The sequence below is a fragment of the Myotis lucifugus genome, unplaced genomic scaffold (genome assembly GCF_000147115.1).
Source record: "Myotis lucifugus unplaced genomic scaffold, Myoluc2.0 scaffold_192, whole genome shotgun sequence".
Lineage (NCBI taxonomy): Eukaryota > Metazoa > Chordata > Mammalia > Chiroptera > Vespertilionidae > Myotis > Myotis lucifugus.
This window is the reverse complement of record NW_005871240.1, coordinates 1,574,882-1,591,172: the sequence shown is the minus strand read 5'-3', so window position 1 is coordinate 1,591,172 and position 16,291 is coordinate 1,574,882. Positions and strand designations below refer to the sequence as shown.

At 37.9% G+C, this 16,291-nt stretch overlaps 1 protein-coding gene across 1 annotated transcript in view; it reads right to left on the bottom strand.

Annotated features, from left to right (window-relative positions):
- Positions 1-16,291, bottom strand: part of CFAP47 (cilia and flagella associated protein 47) — a 425,326-nt gene that overhangs the window by 127,015 nt on the left and 282,020 nt on the right. Inside the window, 1 exon segment of the mRNA XM_014462850.1 lies at positions 7,635-7,758. Within this exon segment, the coding sequence (XP_014318336.1) occupies positions 7,635-7,758 (124 nt within the window).

Genomic DNA, 16,291 nt, shown 5'->3' with positions numbered 1-16,291 from the left:
AAACTCTGACTGCGGGAAGACACATAGGGGAAGGCACCCAGATGACAAAGACATATTTGTCAAACAACAGTTATGACTGAGATTTTCAAAAGACTGAAGTCAAATGATAATCAGGTACTTGGCCTAGGGAAGAGAGGAATAGGTCGGGTTGATGTCAGAGGCCAATTGCAGTCAAGAAAAGCCCCAAGATCCTAAGTTCAGGGGCAGGAGTTTTGTTAGAGGGTCTTGGGTTGTCTACAGCAAGATGGATGACAGACAGGTAAAGCATACCAGTGCCCAGGGAGGGAGTCTGGCAACCACAAGCTTGGGTTTAAGATATAGAATAGAATCTTATGCCTGTACTGGACCACACAGGACAGAGGGAGATGCATCACAACTATGGGAACATATGAACAAGGAGCCAGCGCTGCCAGATTTGATGCTGAAATAGTACTCATGTGAGTGCGAAGATAACACAGGGAGACTGGCGGTCAGTACAGATGGGCTACTGGATCCCAGGTCTGCAATGAGAACTGGCTCAGAGACTGGGGAAGAGGCACATCAGCAGAGAAGGTAGGGGAAAGGGAAAGAAACTGAATATTGTCTACATTGAAAGCTGCTGACAATGTAGCTAGTAGAATTCTTTAAAATATTGACAGTAAGACAACACTGTGATATGAGATATATTTTACCCTGAGATTCCCCTAGTTCCCACCACCTCGGTCCTACCGTCCAGGTTTCTCTGACTGAGAATGGCCTGTAACTTCCTGCAGAACTAAGAGATCCAACCCCGTGGCTGCTGTGCCACAGACAGGTAGAGAATTTCTGGCTCCTCTTGCCATAGTACGGCATGGCACCCGGCAGTCCATGGGGCCAGAGAATGCCACCTTGCCGCCTAGGACCATGATTTCCATGGTGTGAAATCAAGCAAACAAGACAGGTGACAGGAGGTGAATATGAAGATCAAATCTTTCCTTCCTCTGTCATATTGATTGCTCAGGGGCCTTTCTTTCCAAATAGCTTTTCCAAAAATGACACCTGCTGAACGATCTGTTGGAGCAAGTGCCCTTCATGGAGGTAATTGGTGGACACTGAGGTAGCAGCTCATGCATGATTCCTTGCTTTGCTTCCAGTTCTTCCCTTCCTTGTTTCTCTTTTTTTTCACTCTCATTGCCCCGAACCTGCACCTCCCAAGTATAGCATGACTATGTTATTTTAGCCTTAGGCTTCATTTTTTAGGGAACTAAGACAATTACTTACCCAAGAATAACGGACAGGGTGACTATTTTATGCAGCACAGCATAATGCAAACAGCAATAGACAAAGTACTTAGTAAACTTTAGTTCTTACTCAGGAGACTTGACGTGACCTCTTCCTTCGGTGGCCTCCTGAAGGGACTGAGATTTTCTGGGCCTGACTTTCTCCATTTGTAAACTGGAGACAGCTATGCTGTGCAGCAGTGCTTCCCCAATTCTAACATGCAGATTAATTACGGCAGTGATCTGAAGGGGAACTTTTAAAATACAGGTTCCTAGACCTCTTCCAACCTGGGAATATTCAGCAGGTCTAGAGTGGGTCTAGAATCTGTACTTTGTCAAAGGTACCCAGGTGCCACTGACGTACATACAGCCAGGGTTGGTAAACACTGGCAATGTGGAAAGAACATAGACTTTGGATTCTAGTTTTCTGAATCCACTTTTATTTATAAGTGTCAGAAACCCCACTGAAACAAGCAGGGGCCACAGATGTAATTTATTGGCTCATACAAAGGGAATGACCACCTTTACAACGAGACATCCAGAAATCATGAGATGAAATCATGAGATGTCATCATTCTTTTCTGCCTTTTGACTTGGCTTTTCTCTGTGGTGACCTCATTCTTGGAGACTCTCCTTGTTTACCCTTGCTTATCCTATCAGCTTAGCCAACCTGGCAGAAAAAAATAAAAAGCCATCTATTGCCCAAAATGGACTCTCCCTGAATCAACTATGATCAACTCAAGCCCTGAAACAATTTCTGTAACCAGGTGAATAAACACTCCAATAACCTTAAAGCTAAGTAGATAAGCACTTGGCCATTTGAATTGCAGATCAGGATTATTATATGCCCAATTGCTGTCATTTTCACTAGACTCTATGCTTCCTGAGGACAAGAACTTAGCCTGATTTCTTCTCCACTGAATCCTTTAAAAAACAAAGCTGAGTGAATGAAACCCTTTTTAATCTTCAATAAAATATAATAACATTTCTAAAAAAATAAGTTTAAAAAAATAACAAAACATATTAAAGAATGGAAGAGGCACAAATATTACATTTAAACTAGCAATTCTTATGAGAAGTAATTAAATGAAATGCAACACAACTTAGATGTATACAGATATAGAGTATCAACTAAGTTATTTTTATATATGAGATCACATATAGAATGCCCAGAAAAGTCAATCCAAGCTATCAATCCTTCACAGAAATTCTTTCCTAACTTTTCCAGTAAGCATTTTCAGTTCTGTCTCTTCATATTTAGTTTTGTCGGAATCACACAATTATAGCTCAATTATTCTGGTAAAGATTTATATATTATTGTATAGCATCCATCTCAAAAATCACGATGCTAACTACAAGTCTAAAAGTCTGTTTTTCTGAGAAGTATCAAGGACGTTGGTTGGAAATAAAATGAGAAGAAAAACATGACATTTCTAAAAGGGATTTCAGACAGAAGGGAGAAACTCGGCATTCTATTCGGGTTATAACCCCCATAGGTGGGGCAAAAAAAGAACCAGAGAATAGTTAACCTGATATGGAAAGAGATGGGAGGGACATTCTCAGCAGTTTGATCATTTGGCCACCATAGAGGCTGCTTGGATTGAGGCCAGATTACAAGAGTACATGACTCAATTTTCTGACTCAGCCAAGGAGTCTGTGAGCAGTGACATGATATATCATTGTCAATTGAGGACAATCCTTTAATCAACAGGACGGGCCCTGTACCCAGATGTGTGATTAGGGAAGGAGAACAAAAGATATAGTTATTGCCCCAAAACACATTCTCCAAATCTAATAATGCATATCAATCACTGAGATTAGGATACAAAGCATTACAGAAAGCCCAGTAATCAATAAAATATAAATCTCAATGGTGATGTTAGCATAGGTAGCTAGATATTAATAAAGGAAAGGAACAAAAGGAATTAGTCATTATTAAGCATAATCAACTGGGGAGCATGAGCTGCTTGCTTCACCAGGAAATTACAGCTTCACACTCCCCAGGGAACCACCAGACATTCCCCAAAGATGGAACAGAACAATAAAGAGGGAGGTAGGCACATGCACAATTGGAGCCAAGATGGCAACCAGAAGGCTGAATACTTTTTACTGAAACAGTATTACTGAAGTCAAAATTTGGATTAAATTCTCATGTGGCTAGTCATAATTCTCTGTGCTACAACCACTTATAGAACATATAACTAACTAGTTATCAAAAAAGTAATAACCAGAGTTACAAGGGAGAATGAAAGAATGAACCACAGAAGAGTGGGAACCATCCTGAAAAAGCCATTTAAAGCATTTGGCCCAAGGATGGCTGGCAAACACTAGGGACAATTTTCCACCATCAAAGTTCTAAAACGCAGGGACCTTTTTTATTGTGTTCACTGCTCTACCTCTGGTGCCTAAACACTGCTTGCACACAGTAAGCTCTCAATAAATATTTGTTGAATAATGTGTCCCATCATCTGGCATCTTAATTAAAGGGGCTGAGGACATATGTTCAAGATAGGATTCTGCCACTAACTACTTGATTCTAGTTTGTTTATTTAATCCATCTGTTTAATTTCCTCATCAATAAATTGTGGACATTGAAATAAATCAGTGGTTTCCAAACTGTATTTATTGGAGCCCCAATCTTATGAGAATCTGCTTTGAACCACTGCTGGGGATACAACAGGAGGTGGTGAAGGGCAAGCAAACAGAGTTCTGGAGTATCTTCTCTGGTTTTGAACAGAGAAGCTTTACATTAATCTAATTTACATATTGTGTGATTCATAATATTTCAACCTGCCTCCCAAACATCTATTGTTATTGGGATTTTTTAGACAGTTATTTTTTAATGATTGATTTTGAGAGAGAAAGGGAGAGAGAGAGGGAAACATTGATTAGTTGTTTCACCTATTTATGCATTCATTGGTTGATTCTTGTATGTATGTGCCCTGACCAGGGATCGAACACACCACCTTAGCATATAAGGATGATGCTCTAACCGTTTGAGCTACCCAGACAGGGCATATTATTATTGTTAATACACTCGATCAATGGGTCAAGAAAAATCTGGGGAAATTAGAACATACTTTAATATTAATGAAAATGAATATAAATATACAAAAATGTATGGGATTCAGCAAAAGGAGGGCTTACGGAAAATGTATAGCTATGAATGCCTATAACAAAAAAGAAAAAAATCTGAAATCAATAACCTAAAAAATAAACCTTCTACTTTAAGATATTGGAAGGAGGGGGGAGAAGAGCAACCTAAAGAAAGTAGAATTAAAAAATAATAAATATTGAAGGAGAAATTAATGATATTGAAAATAAAAAACTGTACTAGAGAATATCACTGAAACCAAAAGCTAGTTCTTTGTAAAAATCAACTAAATTAACAAAACTGCCTAATGGACCTCCCCCCCCCCCAACACACACACACACAAACAAAAAAGAAGAAGAAAATATTCAAATTTTAGACTCAGAAACAAAAGTAGGGGCTTAACTTTTGCCTTTCAGATATGAAACGAAATATGAGAGAATGCTGTAAACAAGCAGAGGTCAAAAATTAGATAACTTGCCTGGTCAGTGTGGCTCAGTGTTTGAGTATCGACCTATGAACCAGGAGGTCACAGTTCAATTCCCGGTCAGGGCACATGCCCGGGTTATGGGCTCAATCCCCAGCAGGGGGTGAGAAAGAGGCAGCTGATAGATGATCCTTTCTCATCATTGATATTTCTGTCACTCTCTCCCTCTCCCTTCCTTTCTCTGAAATCAATACAAAAATTAGATAACTTAAATGGCACAAACTAGAAATACTAGTAGATGAGAACTTCCTCAACCTCATAGAGTGCATCTATGAAAAACCTACAGCTATCATGACACAATGATTAAAGACTGGATTATATATTCCTAAATTCAGGAAAAAGACAAGGATGTACTCTCTTATCATTTCTATTTAATGTTGTCCTAAAGGTATTAACCTGATAAATTAGGTAAGGAAAAGAAATAAAAACAATTTACTTCAGAAGGGAAGATGTAAGAATATCTCTAGATATATATATAGAAAATCCTAAAGAACCCAGTATAACATAGAATTTTAAAAATCCAGTTAAAAAAATTAGTTCTGCAAAGTTGTATAATATAACCTCAGTATTAAAATCAATTCTATTTCTATACATTTGTAATAAATAATACAAGTAAGAAATTAAGAAAATTACATTTACAGTGTTAGCATAAAAAATAAAATACTTAGTAATACATTGAAGAAATGAAGTACATGACTTACACTGTTAAAACTACAAAACTGTCAAAAATTAAGGAATATCTTTGGAGAAAAGGAGAAAAAACACTGCATGGTCATGAATCAGAAGACTTAACATTGTTAAGATGACAGTCCTCCCCAAATTTATCTATAGATTCAATGCAATACCCATCAGAATTCCAGATGGCTTGTTTATAAAAATTGACAAGTTGATTTCAAAATCCATATGAAATTGTGAGGATATAAGAACGAAAACAATATCATTTCAAAAGAATATTGTAGCAGGGCTTCACAATTTCTGATTTCAAAACTTTCTACAAAGAAACAGTAATTTTAAAAGTATAATGTAGATAGACATATAGATCTATAGGATAATATATAGATCTACAGGATATAGAGAATTCAAAAATAAAAAATGTATCTATGGTCAATTAATTTTAATAAGGGTGCCAAGATCATTTAATGCACAAAGAATAGTGTATTCAAAAACAGTGAGGACACTGGTAGATAGCCCACATGTAAAAGAATGAAGTTGGACCTCTACTTCAAACAATATACAAATGGTAACTAAAAGTGGATCAACGATCTAAATTCAAGAACTAAAGCTATAAAAATCTTAGAAGAAAACAGAGGTCTAAATCTTCATGACCTTGAATTTGGCAATGGAGTCATAGATATAATATCAAAAGCAAGAGCAATAAGAACAAAAAAATACATAAATTTAAAGTCATCACATTTTAAAACTTTTTGCTTCAAAGGATACTATCAAGAAAGTGAATAGACAACCAACAGAATGAGAAAAAAATATTTGCAAATCATCTATCTGAGGTTATTGTATTTAGAATAGAGACAAAACACTTGCCACTCAATAATAAAAAGAAAACCCAACTTTAAAAAATGGGCAAATGATCTGAATACACATTTTCAAGATGGCTAATAAACATGTGGGAAGATGCTCAACACCTCAGATCTCTTAGGAAAGCAAAGTGAAGAGGTTATCCTGTACCTTATGATTTTTAACCATTATTTTAAATATAGAAATATTTTATAGTTAACACAAAACCATAGGAAAATATAAAATGAAAACTTAACAAAACCATAATTAGCAATAACATAACTTAGAATCCATGAAACATGGTGCATTGCCCTAATAAAAAATAATATATATATATATTTATTTATTTATTTTATTATTCATGAGTTTGGAAATAAGCAAAGGAAAAATGTAAATTAACTTTACTATTTTAAACTATTTAGTCACATTGCTTATACCTCATCATTTGTATTAAATAATGTATTAGTATTCTATTAAATATTTCTCCTAAACACAAATAAAAATAAAGAGACACCAGGAGACCAAGATTAAGTACTCAACTAATACTCTAGTCCATATCAAAGATAAATTACTCATAAGTGGTATTGTTCTCCTTTGACATGTTCTTAATGTCTATATCCCTCCTATTCTTTAGAGCCAGCCTAAGCCTCAACTCCAGAACAACTTCTATAACTAGGTTCACTGTTAAAGCAAGAGTTCACCTTTCTCAAAGTGCATATACTGTCTTTATCAGATAGGTATTCTTAAAAAAGATGTCTACAAATTTCAGTACCAGTAATTTAGCACCCAAAGTCAGCACATAACTTAGATTACTGTTATGAAGTTTGTTGGTTTCTTATAACACACAATATTATTCAATAATTAGCATTTATGGCCTTGGCCGGTGTTGCTCAAAGATTAGAGCATTGACCCATGCACCAAAGGGTCGCAGATTCGATTCCTGGTCAAGGGCATGTACTTGGGTTGCATGTTCGCTCTTGGCCCCAGGTCAGGGTGCATGGAGGAGGCAACCAGTCGATGTCTTTCTCTCATTTTGATGCTTCTCTCTTTCTCTCCTTCCTCCCTTTTACTCTCTCTGAAAATCAGTGGAAAAAATATCCTCAGGTGAAGATAACAAAAAATAATAACAATTGGTATATATGTAGCTAAACTATCTTTACAATTATATTGTGAACAACTCTATTAGTAGAGGTAATCTTTTTATTTTATTTTATAATTTCACAGTACCTGCAATGGTGCTAGATATTGCATTCCACACATTAGTGATTACCTTTTTTAACCCCAGGTTTAAATCCTTTATCTTGACGTTCCGGATACTGAGGAATGTGGATTTCCTTGGGGACATAAAAATATCCTGGAAGGCTTACTTCTGTTGTATATAAAACGGACTTAGGCTGCTTTAACTTTGAGATATTAAAAAGCATACAAGTCTGCAAATAAACAGAAAGAAAATTTGGAATGTAATTCTCTTTTAACTCTAAAACACAAAAGAGAGCATTAGCAATTTAGACTCTATATTTGGGGGAAAATCAATCAAGGAGTTGAATTTGTTCATTTCTTTAGATACTATTGTTTAATTGGTGGAAGACAACACTAACCCATTTCATAGAATTAATGGAGCCATCCTTTATTGAGAGATGCTCAGTGTCCCCTGCTCTAATTCTTTCAGTGTTGAGGAATCCATTGCTTCAGGAAGAAACCATTCCATTGGTGAACCACATTGAGAAAGTGCTTACCTTAACATCTACCCATCAGTTCTAATTCTCATTAGCAATACACTTAGTCTCCTTTCTTATGCTAATGACAGTTTGGGGGGGGGGGACAGAAATAAATACACACACACACACACACACACACACACACACGTATAAAACGAGGTTCTGCCCCTCCAGAGACCTCCAAACATATCTTTTAAATAAGTTTGATATTTTAAGTACTTTCAACCATTAGTTATATAATGTAGATTACAACTCACCCCCATACATATGCTACTCAAGACACAATTCAGTTCAATACTGTGCTTCCTAAAATAGAACACTGAAGAGAAACCCAGCTCTCTACATGTGAACCAAGCAAGGCAGAGCCCAGAGGTAGACAACCATTTATTTTTATCTGGATGCTCTACTACCAACAACATAGTACCGCCCAAAGGTTAGACTAAGCTTTCTTGGAGCCAGACTACCCACACTTACTAGTAAATATCCCAACTCTAAGTAAACTTGGCCAGGTTATTAACCAAAGCCACAAAATCATCATTTGTAAAATCTATAATAATAAAAGGATAATATGCTAATTAGACCAGACATCCTTCCAGATGACCTTCTGGACAAAGCCAGGGCTGCGAGGGAAGCCTGGGTCCCGGGTGCTAGAGGCAAGCCAGTGATGGCAACTGCAGGAAGGAAGGCTACTCTTGCACGAATTTTGTGCATTGGGCCTCTAGTATGGGTTATAATAGTACACACTGCCCATCTCTGGTACATTTAAAGTATAAACAAATGCCAGGTACTTGGAGCATAATGTAATACCCTTTGTAATACTTTAAGCAATAAAAAAAAAAGAATTCAATAAATATTGGCTATCATTATCATCATTGTCATCGTCACCATCATTATCATCATATCATTACTCATCAAAAATAAATGTTAGTACCTTTAACAATTATCTCATTCACTGGGTTCATCTATATATATATGCCTAAGTGACTGAACGACCAGTCGATCAGTCACTATGACGCACACTGACCACCAGGGGGCAGACACTCAACGCAGGAGCTGCCCCCTGGTGGTCAATGCGGTCCCACAGCGGGCGTGCCACTCAGCTGACTGACAGGCACCAGAGGCAGGGCTCATGGCTAGCAGGCACTGCTGTGGCGGTGCAAGCCTCTCCCAACTGGGACTGACAGAGTGCGAGCCCACAGCAGGCACAGCAGGGCCAGGATGAGCAGGAGAGACAGGCAGGAGTGGCAGGCAGCACTGGACTGCCGGATTTCGGCCCAATCCCCACAGGCCATGCCAAGGGACCCCACTGATACACGAATCCGTGCACTGGGCCTCTAGTCTATATATATAAAACCCTAATATGCAAATAGACCAAACGGCAGAACAACCAAACAACCAGTCATTATGATGTGCGCTGACCACCAGGGGGCACACACAGAACATGGTGGGTATCAGCAGCAGAGCGCGGAACATGGTGGGCACTGGCCATGGCGGGATGGTGGAGCAGGTGAGTGGAGGTGCCAGACCAAAGCAGGGCACCAGTCGCTGTCATTGGGGCGAGCCTCTGGTGGTTACTGAAAATTCTTCGCTCCCACGTGCCGCGGTCCCACCGGTGCTCGCACCTGCTGCTGGTGATGAAGCCACCACTCACACCTGCTGCCAGTGCCCAGCGCCAGCCCCAATCACTTGGCACTGTCAGCGGGTGCAAGCAGTGACTGCCAGCCCTGATTGCCCCTCAGGGCTTCTCCACCTCCCCCTGCTCCTGAAGGGCAATCGAGGCTGGCAGCCACCTCTCGCACCCACTGCTGGTGTCAGCCCCAATGACTCCATGCCATCAGCTGGTGGGAGTGAGGCCGGTGCCATCAGCATGTGGGAGAGACAGCTACAGGAGCTGGGCTGCCAGCAGACAGGGGCCTAGGGACCAGGGCAGGAGGGGCTGGGCGGGGGCATGAAAGATGGGCTGAGACCCGCCCCTGTGCCCACCGCAGCCTCATGGCCCACAGTTCCTTTCAAGGTGCATGAGTTCATGTACTGGGCCCTAGTTATCTATAAAATCCACAAGAATTTTTTTCCCCACAAAGTCACATTTTCTACCTACTGTATTTTGGCAATTCAAATCATGTAAATCCTGAAATTTAAATTAATTCAATATACATTTATCATTGTTTGGGTTTGGTTCAATTTTCTAGTCATTGTGAATAGATAATCTATTTATATCAGCAACTAGCTCTTTATCCTAAATGCATATTGTCTGCCTTCTAGATCTTCAGGTCATTCAAAATAATATAGGAAGTCCCCAAAAAATGTATACACTTTTTAACAGCTGATAGCTCACTTAATTTTCACTCCTTTTCAGGGTTAACTGATTTGAAATAATGAATGAAGACAGACTAATCTTTGAACAAAGAAAATTTATCCTAAAGTGCCACTAGATTTTTTTTTATGGGGCTACATAAAAGATAAAGTTTACAGTACAAAACTGGCAATAGTCAATGATTGAGGGCACACAAACACCAAAAGAAATGATCCTTGATGTGTGCGATTCCATTGCTTCACATTATCATCAGCGCCTGGACCAGAATAGTCATCAGTTTGAAAACAGGCATTGACAAAAATAAATTAATCATTTCTGTAGATTCTTTTAAATTTTGAAAATGAACTGTATGTTAATAAACACTGACTTGATAATCACTCAAAGTGTGTATACAATTTTTGGGGACATCCTGTATGTGACACAGACTCTCTTCTTGATCAAACTCTAATCAGGCTCCTCTAAACTGTTTCTCAACTAGGCCTCAACCTTGGCATATAAAAACTGCAGTCACAGAAGTAGACATTTATGAGAAGTGAGGGGGTTGACAGAGGTGATCCAAATTTCTTAATTGATGCATATCTGCAGTTACTTCAGAAAGCTTGCAATTATAAATCCTTTTTCTCCCCTTTGAGAGGTAAATCTTCTATCACCCTTCCCCCACACTGTCTTCTCAAGGACCTCAGAACCCTCTCTTTGAAATGCAAACATTCAAGGAGATACTGCTTCCAGTCAGCTGAGTACCTTGCTGCAACTTGCATCATTACCTCCAGCCATAAAGATTCGGGAAGTTTGTTTCTCCTGCAGATAAGCACAAATTAACAAATTTCTCACAAAATTTCTTCTCTCTTCTTGTAGATATCCACTTCTGTGACTCTGATCAAGTCACAGAGTCTTTCTACTAATTCTCCCTCTCTATTTTTTTATCCTCCCTTTAAGATGCCCAGTTACTGCTGCACAAATTGAAGCTGAGTTCATTTCATTCTGGATCCTCCTCCCTGCAGCAATAGTTACTGAATAATGTCTATCGCCTTATGGCTCTAACTAGTGCCCAGCATGGATGTGAGAACAAGAAAAAAGGCCTTTCTTTTTCTTTGCTATAGCATTCTACAATTTATGAGAAGCACTTGGTAATTAAATCCCAAGATTGTTAGCTCCTCTGATTCAAACAACCTCAGTTCAAACTGCAAGACAACTTAAGTTACTCTTAAGGTTACATTCTTGTATACACCTCCTCCCTGCTGGTTTACAACTCAGGGATAATTAATAGAAAGTTCCTTTCCCCCCTCCTCTTCAAACAAGCTTCTTTTGAACTCTTCATAACTTTTGCTCTGTAGACAAAAAGAGGCCACATGCTAACATGACAAGCTCAGGGAATGCCTGCGTGGTGGCCTCTGCAAACTCAGAGACCTAAGGTAACCACAAAGGATGGTCTGAAATTAAACTTTTCAATTAAAAAGCAGTCTGTGGTGGGTAGTCATGTCCTAGTTTGGTATCTTCCCTGACAAAGATCAATCTTTACCTTAACTGAGCCTATTATCTTTCTGCACCCAGGATAAAATACCTTTGGAATGTCAGGATAACTTCTAACTTTCATTATTTCTGGACCCCTCGGGGCACAACCAACACTATAGGTAGAGACTACAAATTCCCTCATTGTTATTGTTATCGTGTAAATTGTTGACTATTAACTATCCTGTACCCACCTATGTAAAAGAAGCATGTGTCTATCATTTTACTTTTTACCCAAACCCAGAAGTTTCTCCTTTTTTGCTTTCTCCCACCTCTCTAATCTATCACAAATGGATTTCATGTAACCCACTTACATCTCTTCCTTTGATGGTAATTTAAAAAAAAATAGGTGAAAAACTGCCATTCTCTAAAGCATTGTCTCAATGCACTGAGATTCTGCTTCCAGCAATTGTTGACAGTTTGGCTCAAGTAAGCTGACAAAAATTCTTTACTAGTACAGGTTTGAATGTTTCTTATGTTAACAGCTCTAAGAATGTTTTATAGGCTTTGGAAAAATACTGATAAGACACCTCCCTAGGACATCTGCCTAGAACTAACAAAGACAACCTCCCTGATGTCTGCTCAATTTCAGCCCCCAAATCCTCCTCCCTTCCTTGTCACCTAGCAACAGCAGCCATTAAAAGAGCAGGACACAGTCTATTTCTTTGCCTCTGTATTGATTAGCCCTTTCCTTTCTGGGAAAGTAAAATAAACTTTCTCTCTGCATCTATCTCTTCTTTTAGTTGTGAATTCTTGGCATCACCAGCCCAAAACCATAACACTCAGCTTTATCTTTCACAGTATCACTAGGATTACTTTATGACTTGAAGGTCACTTAAATTATACAAATACAAAAACTTTTTCTTTGCCCTTCCAAATCCTCACCAAGATCTTTCAGGTTTCCTTTAAAAAAAGATATCCAAATTCAAAATTCTGATGATTTTTTCTGCTATTTATTCTGGAGTACATAGCATGGTTTTAAAACATAAACATGAGAAAGCTAACAGGAAATATAAAGAACCTACCTTGTAAGCCCTGAATCTTTCCAACATCACTGAGTATATCATTAAAGTTGTTTAATTAATGGCCAGAGGATATGAATTCAATAAATGAGTGCTAAGTGTCATAAATTCATGCTCCTGACAAAAGATAGTATCTCTTAGAGTATATAAAGTAGATATACCATGTTGCCATTACTCTATAGCAGTGATGGCGAACCTTTTGAGCTCAGCGTGTTAGCATTTTGAAAAACCCTAACTTAACTCTGGTGCCGTGTCACATATAGAAATTTTTTGATATTTGCAACCATAGTAAAACAAAGATTCATATTTTTGATATTTATTTTATATATTTAAATGCCATTTAACAAAGAAAAATCAACCAAAAAAATGAGTTCGCGTGTCACCTCTGACACGCGTGTCATAGGTTCACCATCAATGCTCTATAGATATTTCAAAACTCAAATTGCACATTGTCATGTAATAAAAAATGAAGATAGTCCACTTTTCTACATTTATTCAATAGATTTAGTTTTGAACAAATATATTCCAGGTTGATTTTAGATTTTGTTATGCAGTTATTTTATGCTATAACAGACTTTCATTTATTACTTTATACAAGTTCATGGTAATAGACTAAGAAGAAAACATATGAGCTGGAGGATATACAGGGCAAGGAAAAGAGTAGTAGACTCGGAGGTAAAAACCTGGGCCCATTTCTATTCTGTCATAAATCATTGGTGTGAATTTAGGGCACTATATTACTATTTTATGGTCTTGGTTTACAGGTCTGTAAAAGTAAGAGGTTGGACTATGTGTCTCTGAGTGTCTTTGATTTGTTTTCCAGCTTTAAAATATAATAATGCCTCTACCCTGATCTGGGTTGTGATCTCTGCCCAATTCCTGAGGTTAGTCATTTTATGCTTCACTCATCCAATTTTTTGTACTATAAGTGTAATCCTATTTGTTCTATATTTCTCCATGGGGCCATCAAAATAATTTGAAAAGTGCACATAAAAGCATTTTGGAAAAAAGTGACAGTTTTTTGCCCTAGCCAGTTTGGCTCAGTGGATAGAGCGTCAACCTGTCTGAAGGGTCCTGGGTTCGATTACGGTCAAGGACACATGCCTCGATTGTGGGCTCAGTCTAACACGCAGGAGGCAGCCAGTCAATGATTCCCTCTCATTATTGATGTTTCTATCTCTCTCTTCCTCTCTCTTCCTCTCTGAAATCAATAAAAAATATATATTAAAAAAAGTGACAGTATTTTTAAAAATTATCTTATTTATTGTTCTGCTGGAAAAAAGTAATCGTGTTACTGTATTTAAGAGTACACGTCAATTGAAAAGAAACCTTTATGATTAGATGGATGTAAGCACAATAAGATATGTCTAAGTTTTGATTTGGTGTACTTGCTTTTCTTAAATTGACATATTCAATACTTCTCTAGCTATTTTCTACACTTAAGAGTTTTTGCTGAAACAAAAAGTGCATGGTATTCAGGAAAGTCAAAGAAAATACTAATCTTCAGGTGAAAAAATCAAACTTTCAATTTTTAACATTAGAGACCACTTAAACCATTTCAAATGTAATTATTAAAAAGTCAAAGGTTATTAAGAAATTAACATTATTATCGTTTTTACTCTTAACAACAAATTCAGAGAAGTACACACATATGGATACTCATCCTGCAAATATGAGAAGGAAGCAAGGATAAGTAAACAACAAGATGACTTTGAGAAAAATCAGGACATGAGGCAATCTGGATGGACACCAGCCTATACAATGAGGACTTAAAGTGTCATTTGTTTGTTAAGGGCCATGCTCAAGCCAATAAAACAATGACAGTACCCTTCATGCGCAAGTCATTAAAGGGTAAACAAACACATAAGAAAAACAATTTTAGATTTCTAGGAATTTATATCCTAGATTGATGAGTATACATAAAAACAAATCTTACACAAAACATAATTTGATAAATGCAACAATAAAAACAAAAACTATGCTGGGTTCCAGAGACAAAGCTAAAAGAAAGGGAGAAAGATAGAAACCATATACATGCATAAATAGTAGAAAGATGATCCCTGGGTAAAACCCATCCCCTCAAGCATACGACCCAGCAATCCCACTTCTGGGTATATACCCAAAAAAACTCAAAATGATGTATTTGCAAAGATATATGCACCTCTGTGTTCATTGAGGCATTATTCAAGGTGGCCAAGACATGGAAACAACCAAATTGTCCCAAAATACAGGAGTGGATAAAGAAGATGTGGTACATATACACAATGGCAAAGGATGAAATAGTGCCATTTGCAACAACATGGATGGAACTTGAGAACATCATGCTAAGTGAAATAAGTCAGTCAGAAAAAGCTAAGAACCATATGATTTCACTCATACGTGGGATATAAAACTGAAACTCATGAACACAAACAGCAGTGTGGTGGTTGCCAGAGGGAAAGGGCAAGGGGAAGGGAGTACTAATATAAGGTGACAGGAGAAGATTTGACTTTGGGTGCTGGGCACATTGCAATATACAGATCTTATAACACAGAAATCCACACCTGAAACCTATATGCTCATGTTGACCAATTAATTTAATTTTAAAAAGAAAAGAAAATATAAGTTGGTAAAGCAGGATCTCACTGATAGTATTTGAGCAGATCTGAAGTAAATGATATCTAGCCTCTAATATCTAGATAAAAATAACGGAGGAAGTACACGGGCCATGGGGAGCATCCCTTGGGCATGCGAAGAACAGCAAGGAGGCCTGTGCTGAGGGAGTGACCTGAGAGAATGGGCTCCAGAGGAAATGTTGAGATCAGGGAAGTAGGAGGGACTGCCTAGGAGGGTCATGAAGACCATCCTAAGGGCATTTATTGGTTTTTATTCTGACATGAACTGGCACACCAGTAGCGGAGCAATATGAACAGATTTATACTTTAGATTACAGGGGTGGGCAAACTTTTGACTCGAGGGCCACAATGGGTTCTTAAACGGGACCGGAGGACCGGAACAAAAGCATGGATGGAGTGTTTGTGTGAACTAATATAAATTCAAAGTAAACATCATTACATAAAAGGGTACGGTCTTTTTTTTTTTTTTAGTTTTATTCATTCGGCCCACGGGCTGTAGTTTGCCCACGGCTGCTTTAGAACACTCGCTTTAGCAGCTCTGTGGGGACTAGACTGTACCTTATTTTAATTATAAAATTGAGTTCAAAGTACAATAACAGAGTCTATATTAATAGTAATAACAATAACAACAATGACATATATAGTGTACTTATTATATACCAGGTATTACGCTAAGCATTTTACATAATTATCACACTTGTTTTCCATAAATTATCAATATCTCCAGATTAAAAATATTAAAAAAAATTTTTAAGTAACCAGCCCACAGTCACACATGTGGGCAG